The sequence below is a fragment of the Hibiscus syriacus genome, unplaced genomic scaffold (assembly GCF_006381635.1).
Source record: "Hibiscus syriacus cultivar Baekdansim isolate YM2019G1 unplaced genomic scaffold, ASM638163v2 tig00117000_pilon, whole genome shotgun sequence".
Taxonomy (NCBI): domain Eukaryota; kingdom Viridiplantae; phylum Streptophyta; class Magnoliopsida; order Malvales; family Malvaceae; genus Hibiscus; species Hibiscus syriacus.
Window position 1 is genome coordinate 468,358 of NW_024063516.1, and position 19,833 is coordinate 488,190.

Consider the following 19,833-nt stretch of genomic DNA (forward strand, 5'->3'; position numbering starts at 1 on the left):
TGATCCCCAAACTTTGAATTTTCCAAATTCATCCCGAAATTCATCCAAATATGTAATTAGTTTCAATCATAGTTTAACCTAATTTTATTTTTCTTTCGAACATATAACGATATAACTTGGCCTAAAGATTTTATTAACAAGGGATGTGATTAGAAAATACATATAGTTTGGATTGAAATTGAAATGTTAAAAAAAGTTTGAGGACCCATTTAGAATGAAGGTCATAGTTTGTAGATGAAATTGGAATGTTAAAAAAGTTAGACCAATTTAGAATGAAGGCCATAGTTTGGGGATAAAATTGAAATGCTCAAAGTTTGAGGATTAATTTAGAATGATAGGCATAATTTAGGGATGAAATTAGAATATTTAAAAATTTAAGGACCAATTTAGAATGATGACCATACTTTGAGAACAAATAACGCAATTAACTCAAAAATATATAGCATTTGAGGATAAAAATATAATTTCACCTAAAAGTGTTTTTCAACAATAAAAACTAAAAATTTGTGCTTTTAGGTTAAAGTTAAAAATCAAAATTTCAACCACGATTTTTTAAGGGAAAATTACACTTTTCCTCACTCTACTTTACTCTATCTCCTATTTTGCTTACCGAACTTTCAATTTTTTTAGTTTGCTGACTAAACTTTACAAATTGAATCATTTTTCTCACTCTGCCGTTAACTTTTTATCGACGTTATGATATGGCACAGGAATCAAAACACACCATTTTGAAAAACTCAAATATACTCTAAAACGACATCGTTTTGGTGAGTGAAATATGAGATAAAGTTTAATGACTCATGGTGTAATTTACCCATTTTTCTTCTCTTCTATATTTTCTCTTCGCCGACCACCATATCATTTTCATTTCGGCCACCGTCGACCACCGTAGATGGTGGTCGTTCGGTCCCAAAATAGGATGGGTCCCAAAATAGGATGGGTCGGTTCGTCTCGACCCCTAAGTTTGGATCTGGTGTTTGTCTCACAGGAAAATGTCCCAAAACCCATGAATTTGGACTGAAACGTTTCGATTTCCTCACTTTCAATCTTAAATTTGTGGACTTCGGAGCAACTTCCGACAAAATGGAGGTCGGATTTGAACTCACGATGTCGAGGCAAAGCGACCCATCTCATTTTGGGACCAAACAACCACCATCTATGGTGGTTAACGATGGGACGATGGCAACATACCATATTCTGTTTTTATTTTGTTTTTTTAATTATTTTATATTAAATAATAATAAAAAAGTCACGTTAGAGAGAAAACGGGAAGTGAGCAAAATTATTTAATTTGTAAAGTTTAGTGAGAAAAACAAGAGAGATAATAAAATAGAGTTGGGAACGGTGTAATTTACCATTTTTTAATTAATTCAACTACTATTATAAACTAAAATTATGATGTTTAGTATTATTTATGGGTAGAAAATTATCATTTTTTCAATGTGAAAAGCATTCCTAAATTTATTGATGTGACCGTTCATATACAAATAATAACATAATAAGAGTATTAATTTTATTTTTTAAAATAAAAAATTTAATTAACCTAACAAAATATGAAAATAATAAAAACTACACTGTTAGTCATTTTAGATTTGAGAAGGAAAAATATACCGGTTGTTTCATCTCAGGTCACTCATTTTATGTTCATTTGACATCATCAAATGTTCCCATCTCAATTGTTCCCACTGTAGTAACCACCCATTTTGTTGTCAAGCTTAAGCTTTAAGCTTGCAGCTGGAAAGTAAAACACATCAACGGTTGAGAACGCCCTAATCAAAAGGCAACATAGTAATCTAAGTCTGCGCGACCACAACATAGTTTTGCTCAGCATCCCGTAAAAACTTCAAAACCTTTCGCGATCGACCATCCGAGAAACTTGAAAATATAACATTTTGGAGCTCTAGATTTTCGGTCTCTGCCTATCAACTCCTCAGAATTCATTGGCTCCGAAAATGGTATGTACGTTATCTGTTTACTTTTTCCCCTTTCCAAATTTGACCTCTGTTTGCCCGATAGAGAAAGCCGGAAACTCTCTGATCTAAGCTTCATGTTGTTTCTGTCATGGTCATGGCAGATCCGATTTATGTTGTTGCAAAACAGGCAAGGCAAGACTCGTCTGGCCAAATACTACGTTCCTCTCGAGGACTCCGAGAAGCACAAAGTCGAATACGAGGTATTACAATTTTCGTTTTTATCGATTATTTGGAAACCCATTATTTTCACCCCCTACGGTTTTAGAATTTGGGTCAATTTTTTAGCTAGAGTTGTTGAATAATTTTTATTATACGTTTACAGGTTCATCGATTGGTGGTTAACAGGGACCCCAAATTTACTAATTTCGTGGAGGTTGGTATAATCTCATACTCTTAGGTGGTTTTTTTTTCCTTCTGAAAATAACATCATATCCATTAAACTTGAGAAGCATGTGCAATAGCATCAAATTCTTAGTTTTAAATATGTTTTAATAACTTTCTGTTTTTTTTTGGTGAATTCCTAATATTTCATTTTTTACTATTGGAATTTTTTAGTAAGTCGTGGAAGAGTACCTTTTAAATCATGGTTTTAGATAAGAGACCCCAGGAGAAGACGAGAAGTTAACCATTATTAGAGTATATCAACTTCAGCTTGTAATCTTTGTATCTTATAGCAGATTAGTTATCAACTTGTAATTAGTTTGTTTGTTATCAGTTAGTTAGCTGATTAGTTAGTTAATTTTATAGCTGTATATAAATCAGCCTCGTAATCCTTCTTGAATGCAAGAAAGCATTATTCATTTACAGCTTCCTTGATCGTTATATGGTATCAGAAGTTTGTTTCTCTTCTCTCACACTTCATCATGGTTGAGCCATTGAATGACAGTTTCGACAATGGGGCAAATCACTATTACTTGCATTAGTCTGACAATCCTGGCATGATATTGGTGAGTCAATTGCTCTCCAATGATAATTTTCACAGCTGGAAAAGGTCGATGATGCTTGCCTAATCTGCCAAGAACAAGCTTGGATTTGTTGATGGTTCAATTCAAGCTCCTGACCCTTCTATGGTAAACCAGTTCAATGCTTGGACAAGAGCCAATAATTTGGTCAATTATTGGCTTATGAATTCAGTCTCCAAAGACATTGCTGCAAGTTTACTATATCATACAACTACTGCTGAGATGTGGAAAGATTTGGTTGATCGTTTCCAACAGGCGAATGGACCACGTTTATTTCACGTAAAGAAACGATTATGTGAGCTTGTGCAATATAAATTGTCAGTAAGCAATTACTAAACACAGTTGAAAATTGTTTGGGATGAACTATTTTCATTTCGACAGCTATGCAGTTGTCTCCAGTGTAATTATGGAGGAGTGCAGCGAATGCTTGCTGAACAGCGTCAAGGCGCATCCTGGCACTAATGCTCGCAAGAACAGACCCTTGTGCAGCCATTGTAACCTCCTTGGTCACACAAAAGAAAGGTGTTACAAATTGTTCGGTTATCCACCTGGTTACAATTCCAAGAATTGGTCCTCTTCGACCTCTTCTTGTGGTAAAAGTTCTCAATCCATTCATACCAACTCTGTTGTATCTCAGCAAAGCTCTCCTACTGTGACTGAAGCCTTTACTCCTGAGCAATGTCAGCAATTGATTGCCATGCTTACTTTCCAGTTACAATCAGCATCATCTTTGGATATTCCTACCACTTCGATCAATACTGCCATGCAAGGTAAGATCATATCACACATAACTGCTTCTGGTGTTGGAATATATGACTACTGGATTTTGGACTCGGGAGCTTCAAGACATATATGCTATTCAAGAAACAATTTTGAATCATTATTTCCTATAACGAGCTGCTCAGTCACCTTACCTAATGGATCCATCATCCCAGTCAGTTTTGCAGGCGCAATTCGGTTTTCATCTGATTTTGTTTTGTATGATGTGCTATTTGTTCCAGACTTTCAATTCAATTTGCTTTCAGTCAGTGCATTACTGAAATTCTCTGACCTTAGTGTGATGTTTTGCAAAACGAATTGCTTAATTCAGGACCTTCATTGAGTGATTGGGAAGGGTGAGCTGGTTCAAGGACTTTATTTGCTGCAGATGTCTTCATTCAGATCTAATATTTCATGTAATAATGTGTCTAGCAGTTTATCTAGTGACTGGCATAACAGATTGGGCCATCCCAGTCTCCATGTCATGCATCTTCTTAAAGATGCTTTGCCTTTAAAGAATGTAAAGATGAAAGAATCTTGTCAAGTTTGCCCATTGGCCAAGCAACAAAGGTTGCCATTTCCAGTTTCTTCTTCTTATACTACACGATTGTTTGAGTTAGTTCACTGTGATATATGGGGACCTTACAAGCACAAAACATATTCTGGACAGGCTTCATTTCTAACATTGGTTAATGATTTCTCGAGATCTACCTGGTTTTATTTGTTGCAGCATAAATCTGTTGTCAACACCATTATACCCGCTTTTATATCAATGGTTAAGAAACAATTTGAAATTGATATAAAATCTTTCAGGTCTGATAATGCTCCTGAGTTAAAATTCACTGAATTGTTCGCTAACTTGGATATAATGCATCAGTTTTCATGCATGGAGACACCTCAACAAAACTCTATAGTTGAAAGAAAACATCAGCATTTGTTGGTAGTTGCTCGTGCTTTGTATTTCCAGTCTAAGGTGCCAATCAAGTTTTGGGGTGATTGCTTACTTACTGCAACATATCTAATTAATAAACTTCCATCACCTGCCTTGAACAATAAATCCCCTTATGAAGTCTTACATGGTCATCTACCAGATTACAGCAGGCTACGAGCCTTTGGTTGCCTTTGCTTTGTTTCCACTTTGAAGTCTCAACGGGATAAATTTTCAGCTCGAGCTTTACCTGGGGTATTTATTGGATATCCTCCAGGTGTAAAGGGATATCGCGTTTATGTGTTGCAAAGCCAGAAGATTGTTATTTCTAGAAACGTGGTATTTCATGAAGGGTTATTTCCTTTTCGAAATGCAAGCTTGTCTGACAATTCTGTTGACATTTTTTGGACTTTTGCCTGCCAAAGGTTGTAAATGACATGGTTGATGCTTCACACGTGCATGAATTTCAACAGATTCCTCTTGAACATGCTGACTTGAATGGTGAAGCTTCTCTTGGCTCTAATAACTCAACTGGTGATGCTCCCCTGGGCTCTACTGATTCGAATAACAACGCTTCTCCTGAGCATGCTGAATCACACGCGGATGGTTCTTCAGAACCTGCTGCCTTGACTGATGAAATTTTAATACCAGTTCGACGTTCCTCTCGTACCATTTAGAAACCTTCCTACCTTCAGCACTATTATTGCAATAATGCTTTCTCAAAATGTTTATATCCCATCGAAAGTTTTGTTTCTTCCTCAAAACTTTCCACCGATTATGAAGCATTTGTTGCAAATATCTCGACTGTTGCTGAGCCCTCTTATTATCATCAAGATGTCAAGTCTTCAACTTGGAGAAATGATATGAGTGATGAACTTCGAGCCATGGAAGAGCTTGGAACATGGACCATTGTTCCATTACCTACTGGAAAGAGTGTTGTTGACTGCAAATGGGCCTATCGGGTGAAGTATAATGTTGATGTCTCAATTGATCGTTGTAAAGCCAGACTGGTTGCTAAGGGCTTCACACAAGTTGAGGGCATTGACTACATGGACACGTTTTCACCTGTTGCAAAGATGACCTCCTTTCGAGTCCTGCTTTCCCTTGCAGCAACACGCAACTGGCACTTGTTATTCAACTGAATGGCACAAAGATGTAAACAATGCCTTTCTAAATGGCACATTAGATGAAATTACCTCTTGGATACAAGTCTGAGCTCAAAGGATCTAACATGGTTTGCAGGCTTCACAAATCCATTTACGGTCTGAAGCAAGCATCCTGACAATGGTTCATTGCATTCTCGAACGTTGTTATTCAACTTGGTTTTCAGCAATCTCCATTTGAACACTCTTTGTTCACAAGGGGATGTGGCAGTGGATTCATTGCTCTTCTCGTCTATGTAGATGACATCGTTTTGGCCAGGGAAGATCTACAAGTTCTTTATAAAATACAAAGCCTTTTTCAAAGACACTTCAAACTAAAGGAGTTAGGGCCCCTGCGTTATTTCCTAGGCTTTGAAATTGCTAGGAATAGCTATGGAATCATTCTATCCCAGAGGAAATACGCATTGCAGTTACTAGCAGATACAAGATGTTTGGGTACCAAACCAGCCGAATCACCCATACTTTTATCCTCGAAGTTGAGTGCAAATGAAGGAGAATTACTTCCTGATTCCCAGGAGTATCGTCGATTGATAGGTCGTTTGTTGTACTTGACTAATACTACGCCAGATATTGTTCATACTGTACATTTGTTGAGCCAGTTTGTTTTCTCTCCTCGCCTGCCTTATATGACTGCCTTAAAGCATCTCCTGGCATATATTAAAAGTTCTCCTGGTCTTGGTTTATTTTTCCCAGTTCAGTCCACTAGCCACTTGAGCATATTTGTTGACTCGGACTATAGTTCATGCCCCGATACAAGACGCTCCACAACTGGTTTTTGTGCCTTTTTTGGTAACAGTTTGGTATCCTAGAAATCGAAGAAACATGCTGTCGTTAGCCAATCTTCCTGCGAGGCTGAATATCGAGCTATGGCTATGGCTACATGTGAATTAGTTTGGCTCGTTTCTTTGCTCTCTTCATTTCATGAGGATGTTGATTATGCAAGATTATATTGCAATAATCAGGTTGCAATTAACCTTGCAACTAATTAAGTGTTTCATGAGAGAACAAAGCACATAGAAGTTGATTGCCACTTTGTACGAGACAAGGTTAAAGCTGGTTTTCTGAAGTTGTTTCACGTCCGTTCCTTAGACCAGTTGGCTGACATCTTCACCAAAACCCTTTGACCTCCTATGCATCGAGCTTTCATTGCCAAGTTGGGTCTCCTTAACATACATACACATCCAGCTTGAGGGGGGTATTAGAGTATATCAACTTCAGCTTGTAATCTTTGTAGCTTATAGCAGATTAGTTATCTGCTTGTAATTAGTTTGTTTGTTATCAGTTAGTTAGCTGATTAGTTAGCAGTTGTATTTTGGTTGGTTAGTTAATTTTATAGTTGTATATAAACCAGCCTTCTAATCCTTCTTGAATGCAAGAAAGCATTATTCATTTACAGCTTCCTTGATCGTTATAACCATAAAATTGAAGTAATACAAAAGTAAGGCAAGACTTAGACTTTAGGCAAGCAATTGCGAATGTTTGATTGATCGTATGCATTCTTTTTTTTTTTTTTGCAGTTTCGTACGCACAAGGTAATCTACAGGCGGTATGCCGGATTGTTTTTCTCATTGTGTGTCGACATAACGGATAATGAGTTGGCATATTTGGAGTCTATCCATTTATTTGTGGAGATATTGGACCACTTTTTCAGCAATGTTTGCGAGCTCGACTTGGTTTTTAATTTCCACAAGGTATGTTATCGTCAACTTTTGCATGAACATCACTTGCTGGATTCAGTTTTTCTATCCGATTCACATGAAACTGCGAGTTCCAGTAACCAAAAAGTCCACCCCCTTTTTTGTTTTGCTTTATTTCAATTGAATTCGTTAGTTTGTGATCTCAAGTCTTAACTCTTTGTTTATCTAACTTGTCAAAGCTAGTTCTTCCGTCTTGTCTGGCTTTGATTAGTTCAATTTTAATTTTGGAACAATCCATGTGCTAACTTGATATGAATTTGATTATACGTTCCTCTCATTGGTTTAAATGTGTGTATAACGGTTGATTGTCATATTCCTCTGAATTCACTTCACTGTTTTCATTTGAAATTCATTAAGGTTTATCTGATACTCGATGAATTCATTCTTGCTGGAGAGCTTCAAGAAACAAGCAAAAAGGTTTGCTTCCCCCCCCCCCCTCCCCATATCTGACCTTTTACATATTATTTCATGTTTGATGGATTTTATTGACGTTGCAACTTTTCTTCTCTCTCCATTTATCTTTGTTACCTTTGGAATTGTTAGTTTTAGCAATGACACTGTGGTTGTCTTTCTTCTTTTGGTATAAAATATTATCTCATTATTGGTGGTTTTTTCATGTCATTACCAAAATGGTCTTTTACCAACGGCTTGAATATATTGATAATTTCTTGTTATATAGAGGCAATGCAAATATTTGATGGCTTGGAAACCAGCACTGAGGTTAGTCTTGTTGCATATTGCAGGCTATAATAGAAAGAATGGGGGAACTGGATAAACTTGATTAAAAATGACTCTGCATGAAAGACAAATGGTGCTATTTGTGTCAAATACTTATCTTATTTTTTGTTGTCTGTTTTGCACAGCTAAATCTTTATTGTGTTATTGGGAACCTGAAATACAGAGCTTCCCTTCAATCCGATCCCCTTTTCCCGATGTAGACCTTGTAATGATACTTTGTTTAAATTGGAGAAGTTTTATTTGGTAAAATTTGACCTTCCTTTTATCCCCTGCCTCTTTTTCCCCATGTAGTACTTGCAATATTTACATTGTTTATAAATTGGATAAAGTTTTTCTTTGTTTTCCATTGGGTAAATTTTTTATTGGAGGGAACTGATTTGCAAGTTAAACTGAAACATCAGCAGCGAAGTGACAATGCGGTCGATTTGAGAAACCCTACAAAATTGAAACAATTAAGCAAATAATACAATTTGAATGAAACAGGAAAAGAGGACACAAGATTAAGCCTATAAACATACACAATTAGACATTTTTATATCTTTCACCCTAAGGGGGTGATCACGAGGCAACGGGCATTAAAATATCTTCTTGGTAAATATTAGTGTCTACTTATATTTCATTCCCGAATCTGTAGGTCAATAGATAAACCTGACTCAGTCAACGATGAGCACTGGCTAGCTACGAGTTGCAGTTGAAAGAATAAAATAATGTTAACTGTGTGCATCGTAAGCAGAAAGGACCTAATTCAAACTCTAGAAGCGCTCATCGCAGAGTAACTGCAAAGGCATTCCACTGGCACGTAATCTACCATTGCTTTCTTCGTATATGGACGGAAGATGGTGGTCTGACCTTTTCGCTTTGGCTGGCAGCAAAGATGAAGAAATAGCAATTTTCGGCAGCTGATGTTGTGTGATTGTATTATACTTGGGACCAAAAGCATCTAGACTTGAAAAGGGAGGATTGGCATTTTGAGTATAAGGCATAGATGTAGAGGACTCGGGCTTTCCATTTTGCCAGCTTGGAAATTGGGTCAAGACTGTGGAGGTTCCAGTCTTGTACTGAGCTGCTCGGTGAGCTGCCCAAAGTCGCTGCTGCTGCTGCTTTGTAACTCCCGAATGACTCATGTAAGGAGGGGCACAAAAAGGGTTACTGGGATATTGTGGTAGCTGCAGTTGGACCTGCAGTAGATTACCAGAAAATTAGCGTAGCTTTCATGAAAAGAAATAACCAGGCTAGCACATAATATAAACCATAGTAGCCCTAAACAACCACAAGAAGATTCAACCGAGCTTGCTATGAAATCATATCGATGGTCCCGTACTGGTACTGGAACCTAAAAATGCAGCAATTTTATGGATAACCTCACACATCGGATGCAATTATTTCATGCGCTGTTGAATGTTAGGTTTTCAAATAGAATTCCCATCATTAACCTATTTTTGCAAGATATTAAGGAAAAGGGAGGGAGGACCATAACAGAGAATCAAACCTGCTGTGTAGCTGTTGTACGGTGGTCTGTGTAACGACTTGCAGGTATTGAGAAAGGCACAGGTGAATGTTGTTGAAATGAATGAAGGTACGGAACTTTTCCGTGCAGTTGTGACAATGATTCAATTGTATTTCCAACTTTATTAGAGCTATTATTAACTTCCACATTAATGCCCCCAGCCGACAAAGACAAGAAATCAAAAGTCTGTGCAGTAAACAGTACGTGATCAGGATAGTGGAAAAAAAAAACCACAAACAATCCCAATAGTTGACCTTACCTGCTTATTTGAAGAGTTCCTCCCAGATGCTGAAGCAACCTGTGTCTGTTCCTGATAGACCATCTTTGGCTGTAGAACACCATTTCTAGCTTCATAATCATTTCTATTGGTAGCAGAATGGCCAGAACTGCTACTAGGTAGATTGCCATTTGTAGGATTTCTCAAGTTATTGTCATCTTTAGGATACAAGAGAGCTGTTTGCTTGAGTCCGGTATGGGGTTTTAACTGAAGAGGCTGTTGAAGAATGCTGTCTTTGTTGTGCATCTGTAAATTACGAATGAGACAACTGATGTATACATGAGTGGCACACCTCTTCATCGACTTCCTATCCATGGTGACTTTTGGAACCTGTAAATCTCATCATTTGTCATAAGATTGATTTAGATGCTTGAATGGCAGAGGAAAATTCATGAATGCAGAGGTAACGGGAATTTGAACATGTATACCTTTTCACTCGAAGAACCACTTTCTAAAGAAAATGTTCTGGGGCCATACATTGCAGCGTCCAACCATGCAGGAAATTTATTAGCAGATGATCTGATATATAGTAAAAAGTATTAAGGATGCCATAAAGTTGGTAATAAAAACAAATATTTATGAAGATAAAAGAGAATTACTTTGAAGAACCTGGGGTACAAGAACCAAGGGCCAAGCTTTGCAACAATGCAAGACCTATAGGACCAACATTATGTCAGTGTACAGATATTAGTATCCAATAGCAAAGAAACAAAATATAGCAATGGAAGAACCCAAGCTGGTATTTACTATCTTTTCCGAGTTCCTTGATAATATGTTGCTGTGCCATTTGGTTTTCTGCAGCAGTAACCTACAAATAATCCAAATCAACCATATGAGTTCAAGATTGACCAATGAAATCAGTATTTGATTTTGACCTTGGGGTCAGGCTTATACCCCAAGTGTCATTTCTGCCTTTGTTTCAAAAAGATTGGTCACCAGTTGCTGCTTCAACCTGCATATGTATGATCAATTAAAAGAGAACAAAAAAGAGAACACCAGATAAGAAGAGGAGGAAAGTAAAAGAAAAACACTCGGCACTTACCCAGTTTTTAAGGTTAGTTCAGATCGAACATGAGAGTTGCCAGGAATGCAAGATGACTTATCAGTTTCAGGTTCACTCCTAGTCAAGAAAGAGATGGAACCACTCGGCCTCATTTGAGAACTACTACTATCTGGTTCAAAATGGGGCTTCCTGCTTTCTGGCAAGTCAGGCTTATCTTGATATATAGTTTCATTCAAAGAATTGCATTTAGCAGCATCGCTGGTTGAATCCTCTAAAAAATATGGATGAACAAACTCGGTTGCTTGTGGATAGGAAACTGTGTTTGCATCTTCTTTTTTAACTGCAAAATCATAAAATTCATACAACAGAAGAAAACAAACAAAAAGTTTCCAAATGCTTGGTAAGTGATGAAAACCTTCAATTGCTATGACGGTCTCTGGAGGAGCTGAAGGTTTTGCTTCTATCGGTTCACCATTCATTTTATTCGTATCAATTGAGTCACTATCAGGGAACATTCCCGCCAAAGCATACAGGGTCTCCACAACTTCTTCCTCATCTTTTGTTATTGGTCCAGAAACAGTCTCCTTCCTGGACCAGTCTAACTCTCCTTGTTTCTACAAAAAGCAATTTCAACAGCATAAGGTAAAATAGTTAACTGAAAAAGAACCATAATCGAGCTTGACAACTGGAGAATTAATGACAATTGACCAACCAATTTCAATTTTGGTTTCTTTAGACCATCCTTTCTATGGACTTCAACTCCACTAAGCGTATGGTTCGTTTTCTTAGATTCTGGTGGAGGAGGGGAGATCGATTCTTGACTGCGCTTCTTCATGGCTGTGAATAAAATTCCAAATATCCAAAAACATTAATCCCATGAAACGTCTTTTTTATTCCTCTACAAGGATTCAAGTTTTAAATTCATTAAAAGCTGGCCGGTACCACCTTTGGAAAAGTAAATTTCAGTACACAGAAAGGCGCAAAAACTCAACATAGTATAATTAATACACACCATAAAAGTGACAGCATAGATAATATTAAAGAATTGAGAAATAAGACAGCAAAAAGAATCTTGCGTCCATAGGAAGAAAAGAAAAGGAAAGAAAAGGCAAAAGGCCTTGGTTTCGCTTCAGTTCCAAACTTCTAATCCAAAAGCACAAACAAAAATTGAGAAACTTCCCAGCAACTCCACAATCAAATGCAAACATAATTTAAAACGACAGGACAACAAGTTCATTAGCCCTGACAAAAACAAAAGCAAAAGAAGGAAAATAGTTTTATAAAATACAGAAAAAGAAAATCCTTTCCTAGTACTTTTTTAGAATAAATTATTTTTATTCCAGAAAACAATCCTCCTGTTACTCATTCACAAGTTACACACCTGACCGCAGCTTCCGTGGAACAGATGCATGATTAACGACATTGCAGTCATAAATGAACTGCAGAGGAAAATAAATAAAATTTAAAGCTCTCAAATTCAAAGACGAAAATGTTCATTTTAGCTGAGAGCGATGAAAAAGGAGAAAACTTACCTTTTTGGGTATCTTAAAGATATTGGTAGCAGAATTAGTGACGGGAGAAGTTTGTGGTGAATGTGAAGGACGCTGATTTTCTGTATTATCAGAAGACAAATCACAGCAAAAAGAACTACCCATTTCAGTTTCACAATGTGGATTGCTATCGGGACAAGGACTGGGACTTTCTCTATGACCATTAACGCTACATAATCTCCGCATTTTCTCTTTCTTTGCTTTCGTTAAAGAAACGAACTCCCCAGCAACGCCAACGCTACCTTCAAAACCAATGGAATTTATCACATACTTAGCTCCTTCTTATCCGAATAATAATAAAAGGAAGAAAATAATTAAGGAATGTTATGAAAAAGACAAGAAAAGGGAGGGTTTTTAGAGTAAATTTACCAAACAAGATACTGGGTCGAGATTGTTGTTGTTTCTTGTTAGTATTAGCCTGTTGTCGTGATAACCTAGTCATTCCACGCCTCACGTCTCAACTCTTGTCCATTACATTCATGATAACATTACTAACTTCACGCTATATCCCTTGGCGGCTCCTTTTTCAGAAAACTGCATTCACGGTTTCAAAATAAACGATTCGAATCCAAATTAACTCATAAAAAGCTTCAAACCAGATCTTTCTTCTTCTCCTCCAATACAACTTCTTCAATTACATGAACAAAAACAAGAAGAAAAAAAACAAGGTAAGAGAAAGATTCCTTTTAATGCAACTCTGTGTATAATTTAGTGATGAAGACATGAGAGAAGGAAAAACGAAGAAGATGAGATGGATGAACTTTATTTAATTTTTTTCTGGGTTTTAGTTATGAGCGAAAAGTTAGCCGGAAAGAAAACCGAAAAAGTGGCGTTTGGGTTTTGGTTTTTCAAAGGAAAGAGAAAATAAATCAAATTTGATTGCCTTGCCTGATATCTCTCCGTTTCTCTCTCTTTTCTCTTGTTTTGTGAGTTTAGCAAAGGCTTAAGAGGATCTCCATTTCATCTCAGCCGAGAAAGCGGATGTAAGAAAGAAAGAGAAACATTTTTGTTTACAGAGAAAAGAGAGCAGAGAATGTTATTTTATATATAAAAAAAGTGAAAGTAATTCGTTCTTCGGGTTTTAGTTATGAGCGAAAAGTTAGCCGGAAAGAAAACCGAAAAAGTGGCGTTTGGGTTTTGGTTTTTCAAAGGAAAGAGAAAATAAATCAAATTTGATTGCCTTGCCTGATATCTCTCCGTTTCTCTCTCTTTTCTCTTTGTTTTGTGAGTTTAGCAAAGTGCTTAAGAGGATCTCCATTTCATCTCAGCCGAGAAAGCGGATGTAAGAAAGAAGAGAAACATTTTTGTTTACAGAGAAAAGAGAGCAGAGAATGTTATTTTTATATATAAAAAAAGTGAAAGTAATTCGTTCTTCGTGCTTAGAGAATCAAGTTGTTCGTGAAAAACAAAAGCAACGAGAGCCTGAAAGAGTAATATTAAGAGATAAAGATGGCATTGAAACTATATATATAAAAGAAAAACTCTCAAGAAAAGCATATCCTTTGAGGAAAACAAAACTCTTTTAAACTGTAAATTCATAAACAGAGGAGAAATCATTAATGCAACGAATCTACTTTCTCAACCAAACAATAAGAAAAGGAATTCATCACGCTTTTTCACTTTTCCTTTAATCTTTCCTTTCACTTTGCCCTTTTTAGATCAAAACCAAAGCCGCGCCATTGAAGGTTAAGCCAAGCAATCAAGAACGAAGAAAAGGAAATCTCAGGTAAAGCAAAACAAGATGAAATATAAGCAGCAGAAATTGAATGCGGCTATCAGGCAACCTTTGTCGTTCATTAAATTCAGAATTTCCCACTGCGCTCTCTACCTTTCTCTCTGTGGTTGGCTTTTAAAATGAATAATCTTCGCAGCAAAACGACTTTCATTTATTTGTACTCCCTATGCCCACAAACTCCAAGTCCCAGCTCACGTCATTCCATTTTTAATTCTACCTCTCCTTTCCATAGCCGTCCGATCTTCACCTTTTCACCCAGCAAATGGTGCAATTTGATTCCGAAATCTACGGTCGTTAGTCATCAACTTCAAGCTCGGCCAATTTTGACCCTTCGATTACTTGGATTCTTTAATTATATAAAATTGTTCAGTGCTTTTAATAAAAATTTAGAGTAACTGAAACCCGAGTTAAAGACGCTTTATCCGACGGCCAGTAATCGCATTGCACCGGGGATGTATACGCGTGGCATTCCTATATTTTAGTAATTAAGTAGCCATTTATTAAAGTAAATTAATGTGAGAGGGGAGAGAGAATGGGTTTGAGAGCCACGCGCTACAAGACACGCGAGTGGAACTTTGTGGTTAAAAAGTGTATTCTATAGTAGGAACAAAGAGAAGGTTGACGGTAGCGAGGCATAGGAACAAAAAAGAGTGGGACTCGGCGATTTAATGAGAAGGAGAGTTTCTTTGAATTTTTGGGTGAGGTTGAGGATGCGAATCGTACCGATCCCAGTTCGATTTGTCTGCTCCTCGGCGTGTCAAAGGCAGCCCAACTATGTCATTCATTGTGCGTGATTTATGGATATTTTTTCCAGGTGGATGAAGTTAATATTACCGTAGCACCATTGATTCTAACTTTTCAATACCATCTTAACAAAGTTTGAACTTAAAAAAATATTTCTTAGTAGTTGATCAAATAATTATCGGTAAATCGAACCAATTTCAAACTTGCACTTCAAACGAATTATTCATTAAATTAAATGCTAAAAATTGATGATTTTTCCATGCTCTATACTGACATATTATTATGTGTGGTATTTTTTTAATAAACTTAGAAATTTAGGGGTCGTTTGTTTACTGCTGAATGAAATCATTCAGGGTTGAATACTGTATCGTTCAACATTCAGCGTGTTTGATTCTTACCTCTGAATAAAAACTATGTTGAATGAAACAACAAAACACTGCTGAATGATTCAGCATTAAAGTACATTATGAATCATTAAGCATCCGATATTTTACCATAATACCTATTTTTTCACATGATGTCTTATTAAAACAATTATATCTTATAATATAATAAATCATTATGAAAGTAAAAATGAAAATATCCATAATTCATATTGTACATTCAGAACCATTATCAAATAACATGTCACATTCAGAGTCAATTCATATAAAGCCTTTGAATCATTCATGTCATTGAATCATTTAGCGTTTAATCATTTTATTTTATCAAACAACCACTTATAAAAATTCTAACTGATTTCTTCCTCCTCTCTCTCTCTTCCTTTTTTTTATAATTTATATCAATTTTATTGATCAATCCAATTTCTTCTTTGTTTTTGTTTAATTGACAGCGATATCGATTTTGATATTGGTTGTCGTTCGTCAGTTATTTTTTTATTTTTTTATTTTTTAATAAGAATAATTATGTATTTGTGACATATTCTCTGTATTTATTTCATGTTTTCTCTGTTTTTGGGAGCTTACAGTGTTTTGTCATTGTTTTCGTTTATCTATTTTCTCAGGGTTGTATTTGATATTGCCACGACTGATCAAGATAATGCTTATTTGTTATCATGATTATCTTCCCTGTTTTGGATCATCTGATTGATTTGGATACGCGTTTTGCGTTCGTGGATTGTTTTATCTCTGCTTTACGATTTGTTGGTGGTCTTTCAGTAGTTTCATCCCCATTTGTAGTTCTTTTGCCGATACAGTCAGATTTATCAGTGGTTTGATTTGCGTTTTGTTCGATCTTTTTGTTTAAGTTTTTCAACTTTTTTTCTTCATTGGTACTAATGTGATCAGGTGACTAGTTTTTATCTCAATAATAATAAGGAAATACCATATTTTTAATAAAACTAGCTACTTTATATATAAACGTGTCCTTGTCCCAACATATAAAACATAAAGACCTTTGTTTTAAAATGAAGAGCAAGGGTAGGTAGCGTTTCATCCGGGCATTGGCTCCAAATTCAGGTGTTCTCACAGGATCGTCTCTGGAGACGGTGAATGCCCTCTCGCAAGGGTTAGGTCTAACTCTATTTATTACCGCTAATCAAAGCTTTGTTTATTGTTGGGAAAGTAGTCCCTGCTAAGCCTACAAATCCCATCAGTCAAGGGTCATAACACCATGAACTCGATTAAATTCCATCTAAAAAAAATGAACTAATGGACCTCTCCAGGTAAAGCAAAAAATTCGGTGGGCTCAAATGCAATGAAGCCCAAAGAGGCCTGCAATATCCCTCATTGATAGTCCATTTCGGGTCACATATTTTTCAACCCTGACTCAGCCCAATTGATTATATTTGTATTAACTCTGAAAAAAAGCCGACTGGAAATATATAAACCAAAAGTAGCCAAAAGCTGAAACACATGCATGGCTTTTACATTGCAAGTGATTATTGTCATCATAATCTTATTATTATATAATTTACTATCTATAATTTATGGACATTTATGTCTACGGCCATGGGTGGTCATATCACGGTAGCAAGGACACGCATCATAGTTATTATAGGTGCCAGGAGGAACACAGCTGCATCGAGAGCAACATGTTCCACATGCCCTCTTGCAAAGGTTCGACCTCGACGATAGCTTGCATCTCCCAGCACATGCTTTACCACAATCTAATTAAACCATAACTCGTATAAAAACTTCAGTCAAAATTCAAAGCTGAGCTATTATTAGTAGTATACTTAAGGACGCAGGTATAATTATTAGCTATTTTTCCATCACTGATCACAAAATTATCCACCGGGCTTTTTGATCACCTGTAAACACATAAGTGAGCCAAATTCTGAAGGTTTAAGAACAAGATTCAGAATTGCGAGTGCTTTACCATTGTATCAGAGGAATCAGAAAAGCTAAGTAAAAGTAGAGAAAGAAGAAGGGAAGCCAAAAGGGATTTGGAAACGGCCATCACAAGTAGATTTCAGAATTATAGCTATTTTGTAGAACTAAAAGTTTGGGAGTGCGATGAGTAGATCCACACTGCTTGGCCTGGCATTTATAGCAAGAGAAAGGAAGGAATAGACGGTAATGTAAAGGTTTGCTGGATTCTTACCAAAAGTTATGGCCTTAAAAGGAAAGAAAGCAATCAGACTGATAGATGAATAATTCCCTTATGTGTCTCAACGTAGATGTTAAGTCATGTGAAGAAGAATTATGAGAATACACTGTTTTTCAAATAGCACGAGGGACGTGTGGAATTTCGTCTTGATCAAACTTCAGTTCTTAATTGCTTGCTTGATTGTTCAAGATTCTCTTTGAATTTGGTTGCATGAAATGGTTCACTTCAACCTGTAAACTGCCATTAATTGCCTCCTGAGTTAATGCTCAAGTAATTCATTCTATTTTATCAATGAATCTTTGGATGCAGGTTCAATTTTGCTCTATTTTCGCGACTGCTTAAAGCATATGTGAGATGAGGGAGGGTTGAAGTGCTTAACATGGCAAAAGCATGATACATCGAGTCGTAATCATACCTTTTTTGCTTGCTCCGCCACATACGTAATTTTAATATAGTACACGTGCCGTTTGACATCCATTTTACAATTTCTTTTTAGTTTTCTCCCGCTTTAAAATCTTTCTTTAAGGTAACTCAAATATATAGTATTTATGCAAATACAAGTAACATAAAAAAAGCGATGAGAACTATACAAGCATAATTATTATTTCATATTATACACACACATGATATATATTCAAGCTCGATACAAACCATCATCAACTATATTAATATCACACCAAAGAAAGAAAGAAAGGAGAACAAGTCATTAACATAATGACTTTAGCTTTACATATAGATAGTACGTTCTTTTATTTATTCTCACACCATGCAAACCTTCTTTATAGCAACTCGTTAATTATTATCAAATTAAGGAGAAATAGATTGAATGAGGTTGATAGGAACTCAAGGGCACTTGCGTTTACCACCGTGGGTGGTCAGACTAGCATAGCAGGGGCACATTTCTTGGTTGCCGGCAGTTCCTGGAGGAACACAGTTGCAACGCGCGCAACATGTCCCGCATGCCCTCTTGCATAAGTGTGGCCTTGATGATAATCGGCACCTTGCTGCACAAGCTCCACCACAGTCTGAAAACCATTTATATATATTAAAAATGGGTTGACTTAGCCTACTCATATCTCGGTATCATATTTGACGTGTTAAAATATTTACCAATTTTCTTCAGGGGCGAGGTTTTCTTTCTAGCATTTGCCACCTGTATTTCACAAGAATCATTACTACCACTAACAGAGAGTTCGTCGCATAAATTATCCAGGAATGTAATAAAGGTTTACCAGTTGATGATCAGCTTCAACCAGTTGAATGATGAGAAGATAGATGAGAAGTGAAGAAATCAAAGCCCTGGAAATAATAGCCATGACTAAAATCTAATGATTACTGATTAGAAAGAAACAGAGAATTGTTTGCCTTTCTAGTGTGAACGTATCGCTCTTAGCGTTCTGTATTTATAGCAAAAATGTTGGAGATCTAAAAGAAGTACTGGTTAGTACTTGGTAATTGAAAAGGGTTAGGTGTGCATGCTAAAATCCGAAACGATCCTATGGCAAGTACTCGGAAGAGATGAGAAAGAAGTGTGAAGCTGTGACTTGTCAAATTTCATGGAATATTGTGGACCGAAACGCTCCAATAGAATTATCTGGACCGGCCAAAGTAATTTTCTCATTGTTTATGATTGATAATTAGTAGTGGCTTTTCCAACATGACAATTGGTGCTCTTCTTGCTATCCTTTTCTGTGGGGTTAATAAATAGAGCTTTAAACTTGGATTCTTTTGATAATCCAAGTCGGTTTGCTTGGGCGAGTCCCTGAAAATCAATTATCACGTAACAGAAGCTTACATGATTCATGATATTTGTATGCTTATTGGCAAACTGACATTCAATTTTCTGATCCCAAGTTCAAACTTGCTTTTAAGATGATATTGGCCTGAGATGACAAGCGACAAGCCAAATTAACAAAACCTCTAATTAATTAACCATAGGTGCATGCATTCTGTAATACCATCATTGTCCAAGTCGGTAAGATAATTCAACACCCTGTCAACTATAGATATATAGTGTTTGTTTCCATATATTAATGGACTAGGTTTTATTATAAACCAAACGTGGGAGAAATGACATTCTGAAACTTAAAGGCATGAGACTTGTTTTAGAACTTAAACATAGGAATAATTCAACCACCGTACCCCAGGACAGCTAATACTATGGTGTAGGCCGGTGGGTTCAAAGATGGCTTCCATGAAAACTACTGTACATCATTGTGTGGTTTTTCCTCCTTTTTTTTTGTCGGT

At 36.5% G+C, this 19,833-nt stretch overlaps 3 protein-coding genes across 4 annotated transcripts; 1 reads left to right on the plus strand and 2 right to left on the minus strand.

The window, feature by feature from the left end:
* Positions 1-1,859: 1,859 nt before the first annotated feature.
* Positions 1,860-8,485, plus strand: LOC120194570 (AP-2 complex subunit sigma-like). Of its 2 annotated transcripts, none has more exons than XM_039196837.1 (6): positions 1,860-1,955; positions 2,075-2,173; positions 2,296-2,346; positions 7,303-7,476; positions 7,840-7,899; positions 8,162-8,485. In XM_039196837.1, the coding sequence occupies exons 1-6, from the start codon at positions 1,953-1,955 to the stop codon at positions 8,255-8,257; spliced, it is 483 nt and encodes a 160-aa protein (XP_039052768.1). In that variant the 5' UTR covers positions 1,860-1,952; the 3' UTR covers positions 8,258-8,485. The 2 variants fall into 2 exon arrangements, with proteins under 2 accessions (XP_039052768.1, XP_039052769.1); XM_039196838.1 differs by having other exon boundaries at positions 1,861-1,955; positions 8,226-8,485.
* Positions 8,486-8,739: 254 nt separating this feature from the next.
* LOC120194717 lies at positions 8,740-13,587 on the minus strand. The gene is made up of 13 exons (XM_039196950.1): positions 12,927-13,587; positions 12,540-12,799; positions 12,389-12,446; positions 11,720-11,844; positions 11,423-11,621; positions 11,047-11,347; positions 10,899-10,956; positions 10,752-10,812; positions 10,604-10,658; positions 10,433-10,523; positions 9,987-10,334; positions 9,710-9,913; positions 8,740-9,398 (listed from the first exon to the last, which is right to left on the minus strand). Exons 1-13 carry the CDS (start codon positions 12,997-12,999, stop codon positions 8,973-8,975), a joined length of 2,259 nt encoding a protein of 752 aa, XP_039052881.1. The 5' UTR covers positions 13,000-13,587; the 3' UTR covers positions 8,740-8,972.
* A 4,803-nt stretch (positions 13,588-18,390) lies between these two features.
* On the minus strand, positions 18,391-19,038 carry LOC120194571 (gibberellin-regulated protein 1-like). Its single transcript, XM_039196839.1, has 3 exons — positions 18,819-19,038; positions 18,697-18,739; positions 18,391-18,611 (listed from the first exon to the last, which is right to left on the minus strand). Exons 1-3 carry the CDS (start codon positions 18,900-18,902, stop codon positions 18,430-18,432), a joined length of 309 nt encoding a protein of 102 aa, XP_039052770.1. The 5' UTR covers positions 18,903-19,038; the 3' UTR covers positions 18,391-18,429.
* Positions 19,039-19,833: the final 795 nt, after the last annotated feature.

Excerpts from the sequence above, each read along its gene's own strand:
- LOC120194570 (XM_039196837.1), top strand. Across the intron at positions 2,347-7,302 it reads AATTTACTAATTTCGTGGAG|TTTCGTACGCACAAGGTAAT; the intron begins GTTGGTATAATC and ends TTTTTTTTGCAG. Across the intron at positions 7,477-7,839 it reads TGGTTTTTAATTTCCACAAG|GTTTATCTGATACTCGATGA; the intron begins GTATGTTATCGT and ends AAATTCATTAAG.
- LOC120194717 (XM_039196950.1), bottom strand. The coding sequence starts at position 12,999 with ATGACTAGGTTATCACGACAACAGGCTAATACTAACAAGAAACAACAA. Across the intron at positions 11,622-11,719 it reads AGAAACCAAAATTGAAATTG|AAACAAGGAGAGTTAGACTG; the intron begins GTTGGTCAATTG and ends TGCTTTTTGTAG. Across the intron at positions 9,399-9,709 it reads GTACAACAGCTACACAGCAG|GTCCAACTGCAGCTACCACA; the intron begins GTTTGATTCTCT and ends AATCTACTGCAG.
- LOC120194571 (XM_039196839.1), bottom strand. The coding sequence starts at position 18,902 with ATGGCTATTATTTCCAGGGCTTTGATTTCTTCACTTCTCATCTATCTT. Across the intron at positions 18,740-18,818 it reads TTGAAGCTGATCATCAACTG|GTGGCAAATGCTAGAAAGAA; the intron begins GTAAACCTTTAT and ends TGTGAAATACAG. Across the intron at positions 18,612-18,696 it reads CTCGCCCCTGAAGAAAATTG|ACTGTGGTGGAGCTTGTGCA; the intron begins GTAAATATTTTA and ends AATGGTTTTCAG.